This window comes from Nelumbo nucifera, chromosome 4, assembly GCF_055504915.1.
Source record: "Nelumbo nucifera cultivar China Antique chromosome 4, China Antique-T2T, whole genome shotgun sequence".
In the NCBI taxonomy this organism is placed as follows: Eukaryota; Viridiplantae; Streptophyta; class Magnoliopsida; order Proteales; family Nelumbonaceae; genus Nelumbo; species Nelumbo nucifera.
This window is the reverse complement of record NC_142652.1, coordinates 92,613,292-92,633,544: the sequence shown is the minus strand read 5'-3', so window position 1 is coordinate 92,633,544 and position 20,253 is coordinate 92,613,292. Positions and strand designations below refer to the sequence as shown.

The window sequence follows — 20,253 nt, the reverse complement described above, 5'->3', positions numbered from 1 at the left end:
TTAAAGGGGATTGATTAAAGCAAAAGGAAGAAAATAAGATTATGGAGAAGAATGAGAGGAGAAAGATTATTGTGTAAAAAGATACAAAGGTTCAGTAATGTGTCTCCCAATCTTGTTAAAAAGTAAAAAATATACAAGTGAAAATACATCTTTTTTTTTGGATAAATAACAGAGATTTCACTACAAGTGAAAATACATCTTTTAATTATTAAACAATGTCATTTATTTTTATGATCTCTGATATAATAATTTCGGCCAGGTAGGCTTCAGGTCATTTCTTATGTTATAGTAAACATTGTAATAAAAGGTAAAAAGACATATTTATTATTAATCAAGACAGTTTATGGTATGATCTTGATATAATAATTTTGGCCAGGTTGTCTTCAGATCATTCATCACTGAATATTAATCTGTTGAATAATTTTTTTAAATGATAATTTTCTTGATTCATTCCCTTTCTGGTGCCTAGGGGTCTTCGGCATCTATTTCTGAGGAAGTTGCTGAGGTGAAGAAGGCCCTTGAGAATGAAATTTGTTTAAGGAAGGCTGCTGAGGAGGAGGTCAACAATCTTAAAAGTCAATTAGTACAATGGAAAAGGTCAGAGGTATGGTATATCCATCAGGTTACTAAGTATCTTTTTTACCATCATCTTATGGTTCTCTTAGGCAATTCCTTCTTGCTTGCTTGGTGGCATGTAAAGCAATTTTTTTTGGTTGTGCCAGGCTGCTGGAAATGCAGAGATCATAAAGCTTCGTAAGATGCTAGAAGATGAGGCACATCAAAAAGTAAAACTTGAAGAAGAAATCACGATTCTAAGAAGCCAATTGTTGCAATTGAGTTTTGAAGCTGAAGAGGTCTGTGTATGTGCTTAAGTTCTTATTAGCTTTAGTTTTACAGAAGTGGTCGTCAGTGTTTTGGAAGGTGTGCTTAGGCACATAGGAGAGGTGCATTTTAACACTGCACCTCACTTCAACCAGGCACAACTCCTTTCGAAAGGTGCATACCTAGGTTGCCTTGCATTTCAGCCCAAACATTCTCCTTTTATATATTTTCTTTTTTTTTTTTTTATCAGTAACTGAAAACTTTTATTAAATAAGAGAAATTAGCCCAAAATAAAGAATCCCTATTCGCCCCTTGTTTGGCTAGACCACCAGCAAGTGAGTTGGCACTCCTTTTCACCCAGCTGAGCTTCACCTCAATACCCCTAGTAAGCCATTTGAATTTCTTCCTTTCATTGCTAAACCTCCGCATGCAGCTGTTGTCTTCCTTTATCCATCTAATCACCACCTCTGAATCACCTTCAAGGATCAACCTCCTGATGTTCAGGTCCCTAGCTTTTTGGATACCTTCCAGAGCCACAAAGATCTCAGCTCTAAGTGAGTCTCCTTCTCCAATAAGGCTTGAAAACAAAGCTAAAATAATCCCCTCCTCATGCCTAAACACACCCCCAATTCTAGAAGGCCCTGGATTCCCCACACTACAGCCATCAATATTCAGTTTTATGAATCCATAAGGTGGGGACGTCCAAGAGGGGCTAGAAGACCTCTTAAATTGGGCAGTGTTAGCTATCTCTTTCTAGTTTCTCATCAAGTCAGCTAGTGAGACTAGGGGTGCTCATAGTTCGGTTAACCGAACCGTGGGCCTTTTTTTGTAATTGAACTAGTACTATCGGTTTTTGGAAAACTGGTAACCGAAACCAAACCGAAGCCAATCGGTTAACCAGTTGACCGGTTCGATTAACCATCGGTTTTTTGGTTTTTTAATTTTTTACAATATATACTATAAAAATATATATAAATATATATTTATATATAATGCATATTTATTAATTTATAATATATAAAAAATAATATATATAAAACATATAATATACATAAATATATAAAATATATAGAAATATATGTATACCGGTCAGTTCGGTTTTTCAGTTTTTTTGCCTACTCCTAAGTGAGACATCTGTGAATAGGTCCACAGATTTCAGCCGGTGAACCATCCTTAACAGAATCAGTTCTATTAAACTCTTATAGGTTCTTTCCTTGTCAGAAAAGATACGTGAGTTCCTTTCTTCCCACAAAGACCAACAAACTGCTGCCCTAATGCATCTCCACACCATTCTCCCTCTTTTCTTAGGCCAACTGAAGGAGGGTGAAAACAAGCTTTGCACATCCACAAGGGGAACCCAACAAAAAGGGAAAAAACCCACCCCCAAATAGTCTTAGCAAAGCGGAAAGAAACCAAAAGGTGGTAGCCCATTTCCCCATCAGCTTTGCAAAGGGAACACCTATTAGGGGATAAACAAAGATTGGGTCTCTTTCTTTGAAGCAGATATTGTGTTGATCATTTCTAGGAAAGTTTCCCAACAAAAACTACCAACCCGAGGAGGAATGGACTTGCTCCAAATCTCAATAACAGGGAAGGGCAACCCAAGAGGAGCAAAAGGCTGAGATAAGGTATCAAAAAACGAGGCACAAGAGAAGGTGTCTGTAGAGAAGATGGGCCGAATGGCCCATAGGCTGTTTATCCTTTTTTATCTTTTATGTTCTTTGCTGTAATGGGCCTTAATCTGGGTTTTATTCTTTCTTATGTTATGTCTTTTTACTTTTCTGCCCAACTAGGGGCTTCTCTATAAATTACTAAAGTTTAACTTAATGAAATAGAATTAAGGGAGTAAGAGAAGAGATTATGTTCGAAAATCTCTCTCTGAACCCAAGTTGCCGCCACCTTCTTCTTCTTCTTCTCTCCTCTTGAACTCTGATTTCTGCTACTTTCTTTTGAATTTTTGCAACTTTCTAAACAGTCATTTCTTCTCAAAAGGCTGTTTTTCTTCTTTGTATCAAAGCAGGCTCGTTTTTTCCCTTTTTTTCACTTTTTTTTTTCCATACACAATGTGTATGGAGAACTGAATCGTATGAATAGTTAAAGAAACCTATATCAGCCCAGTTGTTAGTGGTTTCTAGAGAGAAGGGGACTGATTTTGTTGTCCTCTTGACAGATTCAAGTGTGTTGCCCAAAACCCTAATTTTCTGGAGAAATCTTATTGCAGGCCCCATAGAGAGTTTGACCTGGGCACTCAGTGACTGAAGGCCTACTCATTCTTCTTGAAGATCGAATCAAGTGGATTGGTATTCTGTGAAGTCTACAATGAGCGGCTGAGTTTTCTCTGTTTCTCCCAACTTCCGGGTGTGACGTAGGTTATTGGTACGGCTGCATAGAGGTTGGCTCACAACACGGTTTTTGTTCTGTCTTCATTTGTTGTTATTCGAAGTTGTTTGAAGTCATTTTTGAAGTATTTAAGAAGATGAACTCCTCAGACTTTGAAAACAAGCATGTTGCTGAATCCGGACAAGTTCCGGGAGCCTTTGTAGACTTTCTACTGGCTGTGACCACAGTCAAGTTGGATGGAACTAATTATTTGGCTTGGTTACAATCAGTAAAAATTTATATTTGTAGTAGAGGCAAATGAGGTTTTATCTCCGAGAGCAAAAAGGCTCATCTGGAAGATGATCCATCATATGAAAAGTGGATGCAAGAAAATTATATTGTTATTGGATGGCTTGTGAACTCAATGCAACCACAGATTAGTCAACACTATTTGTGGATGAATTCAGTAAAGGAAATTTGGGATAGTGTTGCTGAAACATATTCCCAAAAATTAAATGTGGCCAGGGTTTACAAGTTGAAAAGTGATGTGAAGAATTTGAGACAGGGGGAGAAACCATTAGCTGTATACTTCTTAACACTGAAGTCTTTATGGCAAGAAATAGATTTGATAGAAGCTGTAGCCTAGGACACCACTAAGGATGCTGAGACCTACAAAAAGCTGGTTGAGAGAAACAAGGTGTTTGAGTTCTTGACAGGGTTAAATCCAAAGTACAACATTACAAAGCAAAATATTTTATCCAAGGATAGTGTCTCACTATCTCAAGCATATGCCTTGGTAAGTAGTGGAGAAAGCAGAAGACTTGTCCAGGTCCAAGGGGCTAGTCTAAATGATCACTTTGTTAACATGGGAGTGAAACCCAAGGGGGTTGCAGGGACTCCCAAGTAGCTCAAGGAAGAAAGAGATTATCTGTGAGTACTGTAAAAAGCCAAAACACACTAAAGACAAGTGCTAAAATTTGCATCCTAAGCTCCTACCACTTCGGTTTCAGAAGAAGTCTGATAATATAAAGGCAGGGAGTGCTAATGTTGCTGTTGGTCCAAATAGTGACAGATACCAAACTGAAGAGATGACGGCTAGTGAGTAGTTAGCAGCTATGAAAGCAAATTATGAGAAGTTTGGGAGGATGATCAGTCACCTAGAGGGTGTTACCTCTTCTTCCAACCCTCTAGGAAATTCAACTTCTTCTGCATTTGCTCATTCAGGTATACGGGCTTCTGCCAATCATACAACATTTTCAGGTAAAAGTAGGATCCCTTGGATTATTGATTCTGGTGCTTCTGATCATATGACCAGCTTTTCTACTTTGTTTGTTTCATATGATTTACTTCCTGGACGTGACAAAATCACCCTAGCCGATGGCTCTCTTGCCCCTATTTCCCGCAAAGGAACCATCAAGGCTACAGACTCCTTAGTTCTTCCTTTTGCTCTTCATGTCCCCAGACTAAATACAAACTTGTTATCTGTAAGTAGCCTAAGTCATTAACTGTTGTGTAACCTTCTTCCCTTCCTACTATGTTTTTCAGGATCTGGAGTCTCAGAAGGTGATTGGGAGTGGCCGTGAGGTGAATGGAATATATCTGCTGGATACTCCTGGACAGTGCCATGAACAACCTGGAAAAGCTGCTTTTGGGTCTACATCTACAGAGTCCATCAGTCGAGTCATGTTATGTCATTTTCGTTTGGGTCATCTTTCTTTTTCTACATTAAGTCATTTATTCCCAGAATTGTTTAAGGGAATTAGTTTGTCCAGTCTTCATTGTGAGTCTTGTGAACTGTCAAAACATTGTAGAAACAGTTATCCTCTGAGTAATAAAAGATGTTCTTCTCCTTTTAATATTGTGCAATCTGATGTATGGGGGCTTTACCACTTACCTTCTATGGGTGGCTACAAATATTTTATCTTGTTCATTGATGACTTTTCTCGATTCACTTGGATATTTTTGATGAAGTCCCGTGATGAAGTTCCCAGACTTGTGAGACAATTCCATGAATTTGTCCTAACCCAATTTGATACCAGAATTAAAATTTTCAGATTCGACAATGCAAAAGAATATTTTGAGAAAAACCTGACTTGCTATCTCACTGATTTAGGGGTTATTCATCAAAGCGCCTGTGTTAGGACCCCAGAACAGAATGGAGTTGCTGAAAGAAAAAATAGACATATTGTTGAAGTTACAAGAAGTATTCTATTTTGCCTCACATGCCCCTACAAAATTTTGGGGTGATGCTATTCTCACTGCTACCTACCTTATAAACCGTATGCCATCCAGGGTTTTAGGGTTTAAGTCTACCTTCAATCTTCTTCATCCGGACAAGGATATTTTTCCTATTCCTCGTGTCTTTGGCTGCACTTGTTATGTACATATCCCAAGTGTCCAGAGACATAAATTTGAACCAAAAGCCCACAAGTGTATCTTCCTTGGTTATTCCCCCACACAGAAGGGTTACTATTGTTTTGATCCGAAGACTGGCACTCAGTATGTCTCAATGGATGTCACCTTTGATGAGCTTTCTTCCTTTTATGGTTCTTCTCCGGAGAGACATTGTCCAAAGGGGGAGGATTTGTCACAGGTGTTGGCTCTTCCTCTTCCTGTCCCAGTTGAGTCTTTTGCTGAGTCTCTTCCTCCTTCAAATGAGTTAAGGGAGGATCAACCACTTCACTCTCATTCTAGTATTCCTATTCCTCCTCCTTTACCTCCTCACCCTCTTTTTAATCCCAGGTTGTACCAATGGCAGAGAACCAGAAATGAGCAGATTGTTTCCCCTCCAACACATGAGCCTCATGCTCTTCCAGTTACAGATGAGACAACAAGTACTGTTACAGCCCCTTTGGAGCCATCCTTCCCAGACCTTGATATCCCCATTGCTATTAAGAAAGGAAAAAGGAAATGTACTACACATTGCATTTCCAAACACCTTTCTTATAGTTTGCTCTCTCCTTCATATTTTGCCTACCTTTCTTTTGTTGCTTCTAACCCAATTCCTAGGTCCGTGTCAGAAGCTCTTACTATTCCAGAATGGAGGGATGCTATGAGAATCGAAATTGATGCCCTGCACACGAATGACACTTAAGAAGTGGTTGATTTGCCTGAAGGGAATGATCCAATAGGTTGTAAGTGGGTTTTACTATCAAATATCATGCTGATGGCACCATTGAAAAGTACAAGGCTAGGCTGGTTGCAAAAGGCTATACACAGACATATGGGATTGATTATCTAGAGCCCATGAATGCTAGTCACAATCTTTGTCCATAATTTATTCTTTTCCAATGGAAACCTCCACAACCATTTTCCCAACAAAGCCATATTTCTTTTCCTGACACCCCCTATCCCATGACCTCCTAACTTCTTACTCCTAGTCACCACTTTCCAACTCACTCTATGGTCCCTTTTTTCATCGCCTAGCTCCCACAAGAAGACCCTCATCAACTTTTCCAACCTATTGGATACCTTAGTGGGGATCTTAAACACAGACAAGAAATAAACAGGTAGATCAGCTAGGGTAGACCTAATCAAAGCTGTCCTCCCCCCCAAAAAGAAAGATAATTTTTCCTTCAAGAAGCAAGTCTTTTTTCGAATCTTTCCACCACCAGGTTCCAAAAGCTTTCTTCCTTAGGGTTATCTCCTAAGGGGAGGCCTAAATAAGTCAAAGGCCAATCCGAAACTTCACAATGGAAACCTCTCCATGTTTACCCCCACAATACAACTCTTATCAAAATTTACCTTGAGATTAGACATTTGCTCAAAGAGTTGTATTCTCAATTTTAAACTTCTAATCCAATTTATGTCCCTATCTTCACAAAAAAGGATAGAATCACCTGCAAATTGCAAGTGGGTGAGTGGAACTTCCTCCCTTCCTACTCTCTAGCCTCTCAATAAGTTCCTTGAATAAGCTCTTTGAATTAGTCTCCCAAGGACATTTGCAACCAGGGTGAACAAAAAAGGGGAGAGAGGGTCACCTTGCTTATCCCTCTCAAGGTAGGGAAGAAGTCAACCACAGTTCCATTAACCAAAATAGAATAATGGCAGCTTCTAACACAACCTCAAATCCATTTGCACCATTTGTTCTCGAAACCAAAACATCTCAACACCTTTAGCAAAAAAGACCAATCCACTAGGTCATAGGCCTTCTCTAGATCTAGTTTGCAAGCCACTCCCTTCTTTGATTTCCTAAAGCTCTCCAGACTCTCATTTGCAATCAGGATTTGATCAGTGATTTGTCTTCCTTCCACAAACACACCTTGGTTGGGTGCAATAATAGAAGGGAGAACTCTCTTAATCCTAAGGGATAGAACTTTTGCAATTATTTTATACAAACTGTTTTCTGTTTTCATCACCTTTTAATCAAGGTTTAAAATGTCGATGTCGATGGAAATGTCGCTTACCAAAATATAGGACATGTCGGAAATGTCGTGGGGAAATATTGTAAAAATTAGAAACATTGTGGAAATATTATGAAATATGTGGAAATATGCAAAGATATTTTGTAAAATGATAAAAGAAGCATGAATACATATTTCTAGACTATTATCTTATTCCCAACCATTATATAAAGCTAAGAAACTAAGATCAATAACAAATTAGTAAATGATGATTTACTGATTTATTATGCATTTTGATGTTTTTACAAGGTTATCTGATATTTTCTTTTCTTCTTTTTAATTCGGATTTATTATAAATTCTAATGTATTTATTTCACACTAGTAAATAGAAATACATTTATTCTGATTTTTTAAATATTAAAGTTATAATACATTATGTTTTATTATAAATTTAATAAACTGATTCTCCTTTTTGTAGTATTAAGATTATGATAAATTCTGATTTCTTATAACACTTAATGAATTTATTATGATTTTTAGTACTAAATTTATAATAAATTTTGATTTAGTATAAAATTTATTAAATTTATTCTGATTTTTTATATTAAATGTAGAATATGATTTATTATAAAATTTAATAAACATTTTCTGATTTTAATAAATATTTTAATGTTGGGTGACATTAGCGACATTTGGCAACATTTTAATAAATATTTTAAATGTAATTTTTATATTACCATCCATTTTCATGTCAGTGAGCCTCGACATCGACATATGTCGGGCGACATTAGCGACATTTGGCGACATTTGAAACCATGCTTTTAATACATTCTGATGTGTTTTACACCATTGTAATGGTCCAACTTTAAAATTACCTCTTATTGGTGCTTGTACACCAGTGTTGTGTCTACTTCATTTGGGAAGAAACAAAAAACAAAGTCATTTTGAATACTTGAAACCCTAGTTGTTGCAGGTAGGTTCTCAGCTAGCAAAATTTCCACTGAAGAAGCAACACTAATATAACTGATCTCTCATCCCTAACCCTAAAATAGAATGAATTGCAACCAATACATACCTAGTGTACCGATATCATATATAATTGACACTTTTAATATATCAGAAGTATTTTAACAAATTATACTATAAAAATCTATGCACATGTTATAAATTTTATCAAGTTTTTAGCTATAAAATGCATGATATAAGCATATTACATTGGATACCTGTATTTCTGTACCCATATTGAAGGTACCGACTGGTTCAGTTGGTAAGGTCTCTGACTATTTATAGCAGAGACTTGGGATCAAATCCCGCCTTTACCAGGGTTTGGGGGATTAGATACCCCCTGTTGTGTAGGCCCATAGACAAAAAAAGGGTACCCATATCCATGTCTGTGTCCATATCTATATCTGACCATCAGAGGAGCGTATTACATGCTTGAATTGTCGAGTGCTTGAAGCATTTAAATGCAATCCATATTTATTTGCTTTCACTTTTACCTTTAATTTGTATTGTGTTAAGCTTATGTATTTTATTTGAGCTAATAAGCATTTCAAAACATTTGTTTTAAAGTTGAGGTTTCCATTTTTATGTATTTATATTTTTGATTTGTTTCAAAAAGTTGCGCCTTGTTTCATTTTGCACCTTGCCCTTCACCTTGGGCACAAGTCCCTTGCACTTTTCCTTTTTGAGGAGTAACAGTAAAAGTTTTACTAATCGTGGTAAAAGAATTTAGGTAAAGTTTACAGGCTATGTACTACTTGCCCCCGTGTACTATTTACACATTAAACTAATTTATTAATCCTCAATACAATTGATCCCTGTAAACCCCCTGCCTGCTAGGGAATCAAGTAGGTTGTTTGCTGATCTGAGTCAACTCCAGTCCAAGATGATTCCCCTAGCTATCTGTTCAATTTCTCTTGTGCCTGCAAATTCCCACTGCAATCATTCTTCAGCCTCCTCATAACATATTTCAAATCTCATTTAACCAATACATTCTGCAAACTTAAGCCCTTGTGCTTCTTTATGCATCTTTCTTTTAGAACATGGTACTTGGATAAATTTTTCTTCCTGTTTGATGCATAAATTTCATCTTTGCAGACGAGGAGGAGTCTTGACAGAGGTGGTTCCGGAAAATTTTTGAACGGCCTAGGTTCTCTTATGTCTCAAGTCAGGCATCCACATCTCAAAGATCCAGGGAATGGACCGAAAGCCTCAATTGCCAAACTCTTTGAGCAAGGTACTTAAAAAGTCTGAATGGATGAGTTATACTGCTTATACTATGCCCTGATGGTTTCAAATCAAGCTCTTTTCTTTTTTCTAAGAAAAGACTCTTAACCTGACAGTGGGATTGCAAAAGATTCTGTCATTGCTTGAATCAGAAGATGCTGATGTGCGGATTCATGCAGTGAAAGTGGTGGCAAATCTAGCTGCAGAAGGTAGTTTTTATGTACTTATTTGATTGTTTCTTTAATTTTATTCATATAGCTGCTTTCTTTGCTTCGTGTTCAAGGAATCCTGCTTGTACTGCTTTGCAGTTAAATTGCAAGTGCAATCTACCTTGACATGCTTCTTGAAGGCTCTGAGATTAGTTATGCCTGGTGAAAACTTAGTTATCAGAAGGGTGAAATATTGCAGTCTTAAATGTTCTTTTCATCATTTAATTTTTAGGAAAATAACTGTGCTGCCAGAAATACGTGATTCCGGAAGAGCTTTGACCAATCAATCCACCCCCCCTGCCTGGGTGAATTTTGATAAATCCCATCTGTGTGGTTACCACATTTATGATACCAGTTTATTGGTTACAAGTTTCTCCAGTGCCATGCCATTCTGGTATCATAGTGAAACCCTAATTCATGATTTTTTTAAAACAACCCAATCTTGTTGGAACGTGGGAGTTATTTGGCTTCTCCAAATATGAATAGGCAACTCCTTATGGTCTAGATGTCAACTCTTTCACCTGGTGCCTATATTTAATGACACTATTGTTTCTATTTGTTGGGTTTCTGGGTAGGGAAATGTGTTCAGATAGTGTATGGTGAGAAAAAGTACAATTTTGCAACATGGGACATGAATAAAAGGGATTCATACATATTCAAGGTGTTTTTGTTACTTGTGTTAGCTTTTCAGTTTAAGATGTGGGTGCAAGGAAAAAGCACAAGTACAAAAATTGTAACATTCTATCCTTGATTCCAAAAAGAGGAGGATTATGTATGCTTGAGTTGCAGCCCAAGCAGTTCATTTTATTTTATCTTCAAAATGTTACCCTGATAATGCCACCTGTCTGTGGAAAGTAATATCTTTGAAAAAACCAATAAAAAAATAGTATTGTTGAAAAATTGTTTTCTAAATAATTCATCAAAAAAAATGTTTGCTAAATATTTGGAATTGTATACTAGGTACCTTTAAATGTAATATTATATTATATCTACATTATGCATATTTTATTACTTCACACATTCACATTTGATATATACTGATGACTTATTCTGAACTATAACTAGTTTCTTGCTGCTGTTCTTTGTTCTAAATTATGAGCTGGTTCATTATAATTGCTCTTTATGAGGTGCTCTATCTTTTTTTTTTTTGATCAATAACAGCAACCTTTATTAAGAGAAAAAGATAGAAAATTACAAAAAGAAGGGAGGGGTAAAATTTCTTAACCCTCCCTGACAAAACAGAAAAAACAGATTACAACAGAGCCCAAAAGAAATTTGTTCTTGCCACCCCCTGTTTAGCCAAAGTGTCTGCCATAGAGTTAGCACTCCTCTTGGCCCATTGAACCCTAATTTGCATATTTTTAGTTAACTGATTAATTTTATTTTTTTCATTTGAAAACTTCCACAGACTGGACTGCAGTTATCTAACAGTCAGCCGAGAGTCACCTTCCACCAACAGATCACTGATTTTCAGCTGCTTAGCTCTTTTGATCCCTTCCAGAGCTGCCAAAATTTCAGCTCTCAATGAATCCCCCCAACCTATAGGTCCTGAGAACATGGCAATAATTCGACCTTCTTCATCCTTGAAAACACCACCTATGCCTGAAAGGCATGGATTTCCTTCACTGCTGCCATCAAAGTTCAATTTAATGAATCCCAAGGCTGGCGGAGTCCAAGCTGGACTAAGGGAAGTAGACATGGGAGCAGTCCAAGCCACTTCTTTCCAATTTCTAATGATGTCTCCTGCTGAATAGGCTTCAAAGAGCTTCATAGACTTGACCCAGTGAACCACCCTAACATATATTAATTCAATGATGGCTTCCTTACTTTTTCTTTTTCATGAAAAGTTCTTTGATTTCTTTCCTCCCACACCGTCCAACAAACAGCTGCTCTAACACATCTCCACAAGATTTTCTCTCTTTTTTAAACCCCTCACTGATGTAGAACTAAACAGCTCTTCTTTTGGTATCCAGAGAACCTTGTAAACTGAAACATCTTAGTAGTCAGAGGAAGAGAAAGCAAAATTGATTTACGTAGTTGTGTGGTTGCAACAAATGGAAATTGATGGTAGACTATCAATTCATATTGGTTAGTAACTACTTAAGCAAGTATGCTTGGAATCAAGTTGAACTAAAAAACCAAATTAATAAAGACAAGTATAGCCTTAAAATAGAAAGAGAATTTTCTGTTGCTACTCTTTTTTTGGTCATTGTCAACCCTTTCTGTTTGTAACTAGAAATTGTACATTGTTTGTGAGCCATATGGTTCATTTTGTATATCTATAGTTCTATACTACTACTAAAAGTGAATGAGAGTGTGGAACTTTTGTTTGACTAAAATATCCTCATATTTTAATTTGGTTCCTCTCTATAAGGACAAATGTAATTTGAACTACTACATTTCTTCTCATTCAATTCCCTCTCATTAAGTCTTATATTTAAGGTATTAACTCTCATTACTTCATTGAATCCTATATTAAAGAAAAATAAGTGTGATAAAAAATAATTGTTTTTATTGGTGATAGAAATAAAATACAAATTTAAAACCAACCAAAAAATGAGTGGAGAGTCAACAATTCAACCTTCTGGGCAAAGTTAAATAATAATAATAATAACTAAAAAAGATGAAAACACACAAAAGTATAAAAAATACAAAAAAAAATTTGTAGAAAACATTTGGGCACATATGTAATATCATATATTCATCATAGTGTGACAAATAAAAATAATTTTTATAGACATAAAAATATTAAAAAATTTTAGAAACATATTATTTGCTATTATCACTGTCATAAAAAATTGCCACATGCAAAGCACATGCATACTTACTAGTATTTTGAAAAGCTTATTTAAAATGTGATACAAATTATGCCTTTTTTAGAAAAAATGTAAATTGCAATGCAATCACTTTTGCTTTAGTGATTGTACCTTACATCTAAAAAAAATACTGAGACATTTCTGTTTTTCATTTATCATGCATGTTACCTTAAAAAATTAGTGCCATTCTGTTTTTTACGAACTTCTTAATGTATTCAGTTCCTTGTTATTCCTATGTGACTGCTTTTTTGCTCCTTTTAACTAAAATTGGTAAATAAAGAAGATAGATATGAAACTCTTGCCAGTGTTCTAGCTATTTTCACAGGTATTTTTGCACACCATCCTTTAGCTGTTTATGTAACAGGAAGGGAATTCCGTCATAGTAGTTATATCTGCTTGCAATGTCATATGCAGAAGCAAATCAAGAGAAGATTGTTGAAGCTGGTGGCCTTACTTCCTTGTTGATGCTTCTTAGAAGCTCAGAGGATGAGATGATATGCAGAGTAGCAGCAGGAGCAATTGCTAACCTTGCAATGAGTGGTAGGTCTTTAGGTTGTTTTCTGTCTTGCTTTTGTTTGGGCACATATTTTTACCAGTTATATTGTGGTGTTAACCATCATTAATTTTAGCAGAAACAAACCAAGAACTTATAATGGCTCAAGGTGGCATTAGTTTGTTGTCGATGACAGCAGCTGATGCCGAGGATCCTCAAACTCTCCGAATGGTCGCTGGAGCCATTGCAAATCTCTGTGGCAATGGTAAACCACCACATCTTTTTTGTCTTGTTGGTTATAGTTTTTTGTCTTGTTGGCAATGCTATATCTTAAGAAGTTTCTGCTTGGAGTTGAAATAAAACATAAGTTGGATAACAAATAGAAACAACCTCAAGGGAAGGGGGGAAACAACTAATGACAATGATTACTGAAGGGAAGATAATATAGAAATCTGATTGTACATCATCAGTATATGTCATGAATCACCTTACTAGCTTTATTGGTTATCTTCCCAAAAAATAGCCCCATTTCCTATCTTCTTTTGGCTCATCATCTTGATGGGAAATTTACAATGTTTATTGTTAGAAGTCATCTTGCTAATTTATCAATTGGATTCTTTGAATAAACTGCTTTCATTATTGCTTGTCAAGAAAGAAAACAAAGTTGATTTAGCATGGCTAAACTGACATGGTTGTGCAATCCACCAAACAAGATTGAATCCTCACTTGTGCCATTGTCTTTAAATAAATTTCAGCCACATTTCTATTTTCCAGAGTTTCTCTTGTAGGCATGTCTTTTGACAGGTACTGACAGGTACATGCTGTCACTAACTACTATTACATATTTTTTGTCCAGATAAGCTACAAACTAAACTGAGAGGTGAAGGTGGTATTAAGGCTTTGCTAGGAATGGTGAGATGCGGACATCCCGATGTTCTTGCCCAAGTTGCACGTGGAATTGCCAACTTTGCAAAATGCGAGTCTAGAGCATCGACACAGGGTGAGTCTTAGGCAAACACTTTTGTTGGATGTATGCAATTGTTTGCAGGTGTCAATACTTTCTAGGGATTTTTACGGTCCAGTCCACCTCAGAATAGGGGAACTATTTCCCCAATGTATTTACGATCCACTCCACTTATAAACACCATCCCCCCGTGAATTTGGCATCTTTCCCCCCTTGACACTGACCCAAACTGTACGATGAAGTTATGAATTCTGAGGTGGAGTGGATCGTAAAAACCCCTACTTTCTAATGGTGTATTCCTTGTAGTGTTTTATTTTTCTTTGTATCTTACTTTTCACAATAAGATACTGAAGAGACCCTAGTTATTCAGTCGTCTATTCATGTTTCATCGGGAGTTACTGCTAAATAATAAGGAAACCTATCTAAGCTAGACATGCAATTTGGAATCAAGACAAAGGACTGGAGGAATGCTATATTGATGTGTTGTGATACTGGTGTTGCTTAATATCACAGGGTCAAAGACTGGGAGGTCATTCTTGATTGATGATGGAGCGCTTCCTTGGATTGTACAAAATGCAAATAATGAAGCCTCACCAATCAGACGCCATATTGAGCTTGCTCTGTGTCACCTGGCACAGCATGGTAAGTGGGTCTTTCTATTCAAGACCCCAAAACCAGAATTTTTTTTGGTTGCCTGAAAGCGGTGGTTTCTATTTTGCAGAAGTGAATGCAAAGGACATGATTAGTGGTGGTGCTCTATGGGAGCTTGTTCGTATTTCCCGAGACTGTTCCCGGGAGGACATAAGGAATCTTGCCCAACGGACACTGACCTCCAGCCCTACCTTCCAAGCTGAAATGCGGCGATTGCGGATAGAGTTTTGAAGCTAACTAGTGGTAGGCTCTTCGTGGTATATCTTTGTGTAGACTTCTTGTAGTGGTGTGGAGAAGCCAAAGATGAGTTTTTGAAGCTAACTAGTGGTAGGCTCTGTGGTATCTCTGTGTAGACTAGTTATAGTAGCGTGGAGAAGCCAAAGCTGATTATAGATCGCACTGTTGTCGCTTGCACGAGAAGATTTGATCTTTTAGGGATGAATAAGCGGGCATTCAGATAGGTAGGTCCATTTAAAATTTTGTTAGAACTTAGAAGGGTGTAGGCCTTTGTAATCATAATTCTAGATGGGTACGTTTGTAGAGCCCTTTGTCTATATTCTTTTCTTGTTTCCGATGTATTGTTTTATTCAAGTGGACCGTTGAAGTATAGCTTCTTGAGAGAAATGTTGTAGAAATCGATGTATATGCAATGAAAAAAATGTGTATTTTTTATTGCCTCTGTACTAACAACGGTTTGATTTCATTTGTTTTATATTCTTAAATGATATGACATATTTACTGACCCAATAGCAGACCAAGATAATGAAAAAAACTATAGTTTTGATTGATAGAAACTATTGATAACTTGTGTATGAGCATATGGTTTTCAAAACCGGACTGGACCGGACGGTCGGACTGGAAAAACCGAAACCGATTAGGTGATCAGTTCCGTTTTCCCCAAAAACCGGATCTTTCCTTAAAACTGTTGATTTTTTTCAATGAACTGTTGAATCGGGCAGTTAACTGTTTAAACCGTTAGAATGGTTTTGATCGTTTTTTTATTTTTGTCAGAACGGGCTAAGTGTTTGGTTTGAACGGTTGGACCGTTTGACCCGGTAACCGGACCCCTGACCGATTTGGTCACCGGTTGGTCTTAAAAACCATGCTTTGAACCTTGATACCAACCAATCTACAACAGCATTTGTCTAATTGATTACGTTCAGCTTGTCTCTCTCAGATGCATGCTCCACAGCGGCTTCACAAGACCCTTTCAAACAATCAATAACAATCTTAAAAGTTTCAATTTCCTTGTATGATTATTCTATCCTACGTTCCTCCCTCCCATCTTGTGGGTTTTCAATGCAGTCCACAACTCCTAGATGATATCCCAGTAGGTTTACTTATAAACTGAAGCACTTTTCCATTGTTGCCACGAACCAGCCCCATTATAGTGCAATAACCATTTAAGTTTCTCGAAGCACCAAAATTAGTTTTAACTTTTAATACTATCAGCTTTCGGTGCTTTCATCACCTAGATCCTTTTTTTTTATTAGAATGGTACCTGCAATCTCATTATACATTGTATATTTTAACACAAGGTTCTTTGCCTTATCAATGACTAATGGATGGTGAAGGAGTTCTTGTATTGTATGTTTTTCTGTTCTTATTTACCATTGGATGGGGCCGGGATGCTTGGAATTAGAGTTATCCAAATTTGCTTAGTGCAGCTCTTAAAGATGTGATTCACATCAATCTCACTGCAGAAAGCACAATTTAGATCTGCATTAACTCCTCGATTTCTAGGAAATAATTTGGTGGAAATTTTATTATTTTACAGAAGGAACAAGAAAATTTTGATCTTAAGGGGGCAATTAAATTTACAAACTTTATCAACTCTCCGTTAGAGTGTATTGATCCAAGTGTCCAGCAAGGAGGTACGCAAAATTGACCAAGAACATATCCTTGGGATCAAGTCTCCACACAATTCTATCCCGTTTGTTGCCTGAGGGAATTACTAGATATTTAATTTTCTAACTTCCACTGGGACTAAGGAAGCTATTTTATGATCCTACCATTGTTTAATATAATGGTTTATAACATCAGAATGCAGAAACCATCAAAGTTTCTTTATTTTTTTCCTGAATCTCTCACTATGTTCTTAACGGGTTCATCACCCTCCCATATGTCCTTCCATTAGTTAATGGATCTCCCATGACCAATAACTTTCCCTATCCCTTTTTTTAGAAGGTCTGTCAGGTTTAGGATCCCCTTCCAAACCCAAGATATTCTTTCTTCTTGGCACTAGTATTTATTTCTAACAACTAAGGCCATGTTTGGGAGTTCTTAAAAATAAATGCTTATTCAAAATAAGTGTTTATTTGGGCCAGGGCCACACCATTAAGCACTTATTGGTGTTTATAAATAAGCCCGAAATAAGTGCTTAATTTAAAAAAGCCCAAATTTCCAGTTTTTTTAACTACTTATACAATAACCACTTATTCATTTTTTCTTCCAAAAATACCCTTAGTACTTTTATAAAGTGGTTTAGTAAAAGTGTTTTCGTATAAAAGTGTTTTTATAAAAGTAATTTAATAAAAATACTTTCATAAAGATATATTTTGAAAATTTGAAAGAAAATGAAGGACAAAATAGTCACAAATGCTTATTTAACTGCTTATTGGAGAAAAAGACTACCAAATGCTCAATATGGAATAAGTGCTTATTTTTTTAAATAAGCACTTGAAAAAGTTGGGTGTCAAATGCAAATAAGTGCTTATTCAAATAAGCACTTGATTTTAAGCACTTATTTTTAACATAAACACTCCCAAACATGGCCTTAGACCTATAAGTTTTTGGGTAGGTCATAATTCTCCACCCTTATTTGGCTAAATTAACCGCATTGACCCATTCCATTTTTTTTACACCCCAACCACCCCATCAGCTAGGTAAGCAAATTCTTTTCTAGTTGACAATATCAAAAAACTTCTTTTCTTTATTCCCCCATAGGAACTGTTGTTTTTCATCTTAGCTTTGAGAAAGATAAAGGATCTCATTAGAAATTGAGGGATAGTCTTCTATTTTCATCCACTAGGTTTAGCTTGAATTTTCTCCAATATTTCTTTTATTTTTAGAGCAGAATTAACTGAAGGTCTAGCAAATATGAGGAAATTGTCAACGAATTGGAGAATAGGGATTTTTGGCTCTTTTCTTAAGACTTAGCTCCCTAGTATATAGTTCTTATTATTGGCTTCCTTACAAATTAATCTTATTCGAGTTTCCCCACATTAAAAAAAAAGGTATAGGGACAATGGATCACTTTGTCTAATGCCTCTCCTAGACCTAGAAGGAGGCATTAGTCGAAATATGAAAAGATATTGTACTAATACACTTCATTACCTAATTCACCCATTTACTAATACACTTTGAAAAGGAGAAACCTCACAGGATTGGTTTTAGTCTATTTACAAGAGTCTTGACCATTATTTTGTATATCGCATTGCAAAGATTTATTGCTCAGAAATTATCAATCATTTCTGGATTTACAACCTTCAGAACCAAAGCTACATTTCCTTTGTCATTTTCCCTGAGTGGAAGAAGCCAGAATTATTTGTTCAACCGAATCTTTGATGGTTAACTGGGATTTCTTAGACGGTGTTTGGAACTGGTGTCATTACTTCAGAAAACGGTGACACATCAATGTCACGTTAAAAAATCGATGCTTCAGAAAATAGTAATATATTTGGAATCGTTTTTATGGAAAAACGGTTCTAAACCATGCCTTGAAAATCGAGAAGGCATGACCTAGGGAAACTCTGAATTCGACATTTTTTCAATTTGGAGTTCGTTGCTACCAACGAGGACATGATGTGGTAGTGACATGGACTTCCTATAATGGGTATCAGTGCTGAAAATAAATATGGAGCACTTGTACCAAACATAAAGTGTTGTTGTTGCCCTAGTAAACGTCCTACCTGACAGCAATATTTCCAAACAAAAAAAAAAACACCATTTTCTCAGAAAACAATGCATCGATGCCAAACATATACTTAAAAAATAAAACATTTAAACCACCTAGCTCAAGGGCCTATAGATCTTACATGGAATTTAGGGCTTCCCAAAATTTACTCATAACTGACATCCTTCCCCAATTCCTCATTTTGTTGATCAGAGCAACAAGGAAAAATCCCATTAATAAATTCATCAATACCCTCAATTGAGTCAAACTTAAATCTATCTTCAAACTTCTTTTATTTTAGCAAAAACATTCCTCTTCAGTTTCACTGCTTAACATTAAAATGATAAAAGCTAAAACAATGATTTTTAATTTCATCATCATCGTCTAAGCTTTATCCCAACTATATATATATGGGCCTTCCAATGTATTCATCATTTGTGTCAATTGAAGAAAGGGAGGTACCATGGAGGTGCCATACATTGGGCTGTCTACGTGGGCCTGAATTGAACTTTAGAAGAGAATTCTTAATCCAAAACCCAACTCAACCGACATTTATTGTGTGTCTGTAATATGTCTGTCTGTATGTATTCATCAATAAGTATATATAAAAGCCAAACATGAATTTAATATTCTTAGGCACCATAACTTTCTTGTGATATATAAGCTAATGCTAAAGTCAATCAACCTTAATTGGCTAATTCTAAGTTTAAAAAATGGTTAACATTTTTAGGGTCAGGATTGGGAGTTCAACAACTCGGGTTGGGTTGAGATTGAAGGTTGACCTCAATGTTACCTAACCTACTAACCTAGCCTGACTTAAACACCTAGATATGAACAAAGAAAAGAAACTTTGAACTAAACTTCAGAAGAGATATCAACATCCAATATCTGTTTAGCTAAGGGCCATTTCAGAACATAATGTTAATCATGGAAGTCAGCACCACGGTAGCCTTAAACCACAAAAGGACAAGACATAACAACCTCTGACCTTGACCTTTTGTCCTTTGTGATTTTAGGGGCTCGTGGCCATAGAGCCCACGATATGATGTCTGAGAATAGAATTCGTTTTTGACATTGCAGATGTTGGTGAAACTAGAGGGAGTTGATGAACTACCACATGCACAAGAAGGCTGAATACTCACTCATGCTTATATATCTTTTATTCAATAGAAGTGATTTGGTTAAAATCACCAGCCTTCTTACAGAATTTCACTGAGTTGGGAAATAGAGAAACCAAAACTATTAAGCCCAAAAGGTGCATCAAATCTCCTATATATGATTAACTTTATCAGTGCGTTCATAAACAAATCCTGGTGCATGTTTTCATTGCGAGTGGGTCAAAACCAGTTCTTTCTCGGCCCCAAAGATATGAACGGAGGAAGTGAGGGATAAAAAGAGATTAAAATGATCTAACCGATCAGAAAATCAGAGTGACGCAAATGGGTATGAATCCTTCACCGAATGGCTTATGGCATGAAATAGAAGAATGAAGCCCCTTGGCCTTACATGGAA

At 36.4% G+C, this 20,253-nt stretch overlaps 2 protein-coding genes across 7 annotated transcripts in view; both read left to right on the top strand.

Annotated features, from left to right (window-relative positions):
* The window catches only part of LOC104611020 (kinesin-like protein KIN-UB), a 48,815-nt gene extending 33,297 nt beyond the window's left edge, over positions 1 to 15,518 (top strand). For 3 of the 6 annotated variants that reach the window (XM_010277927.3, XM_088903451.1, XM_088903452.1), the window contains exons 11-19: positions 470 to 604; positions 723 to 854; positions 9,585 to 9,723; positions 9,830 to 9,922; positions 13,153 to 13,278; positions 13,368 to 13,496; positions 14,088 to 14,231; positions 14,709 to 14,837; positions 14,917 to 15,518. In XM_010277927.3, coding sequence (XP_010276229.1) covers positions 470 to 604; positions 723 to 854; positions 9,585 to 9,723; positions 9,830 to 9,922; positions 13,153 to 13,278; positions 13,368 to 13,496; positions 14,088 to 14,231; positions 14,709 to 14,837; positions 14,917 to 15,077 — 1,188 coding nt within the window. In that variant the 3' untranslated portion in view covers positions 15,078 to 15,518. The remainder of the gene's footprint in view (positions 1 to 469; positions 605 to 722; positions 855 to 9,584; positions 9,724 to 9,829; positions 9,923 to 13,152; positions 13,279 to 13,367; positions 13,497 to 14,087; positions 14,232 to 14,708; positions 14,838 to 14,916) is intronic. The other 3 variants (XM_010277933.3, XM_088903450.1, XM_010277940.3) reach the window with 3 other exon arrangements.
* Positions 864 to 9,578, top strand: LOC148800856 (uncharacterized). Its single transcript, XM_088903453.1, has 2 exons — positions 864 to 4,401; positions 4,687 to 9,578. Exon 2 carries the CDS (start codon positions 5,297 to 5,299, stop codon positions 6,233 to 6,235), a length of 939 nt encoding a protein of 312 aa, XP_088759579.1. The 5' UTR covers positions 864 to 4,401; positions 4,687 to 5,296; the 3' UTR covers positions 6,236 to 9,578.
* Positions 15,519 to 20,253: the final 4,735 nt, after the last annotated feature.

Bases quoted from the DNA above. Each gene is read 5' to 3' on its own strand.
- LOC148800856 (XM_088903453.1), top strand. From the start codon at position 5,297: ATGGAGTTGCTGAAAGAAAAAATAGACATATTGTTGAAGTTACAAGAA.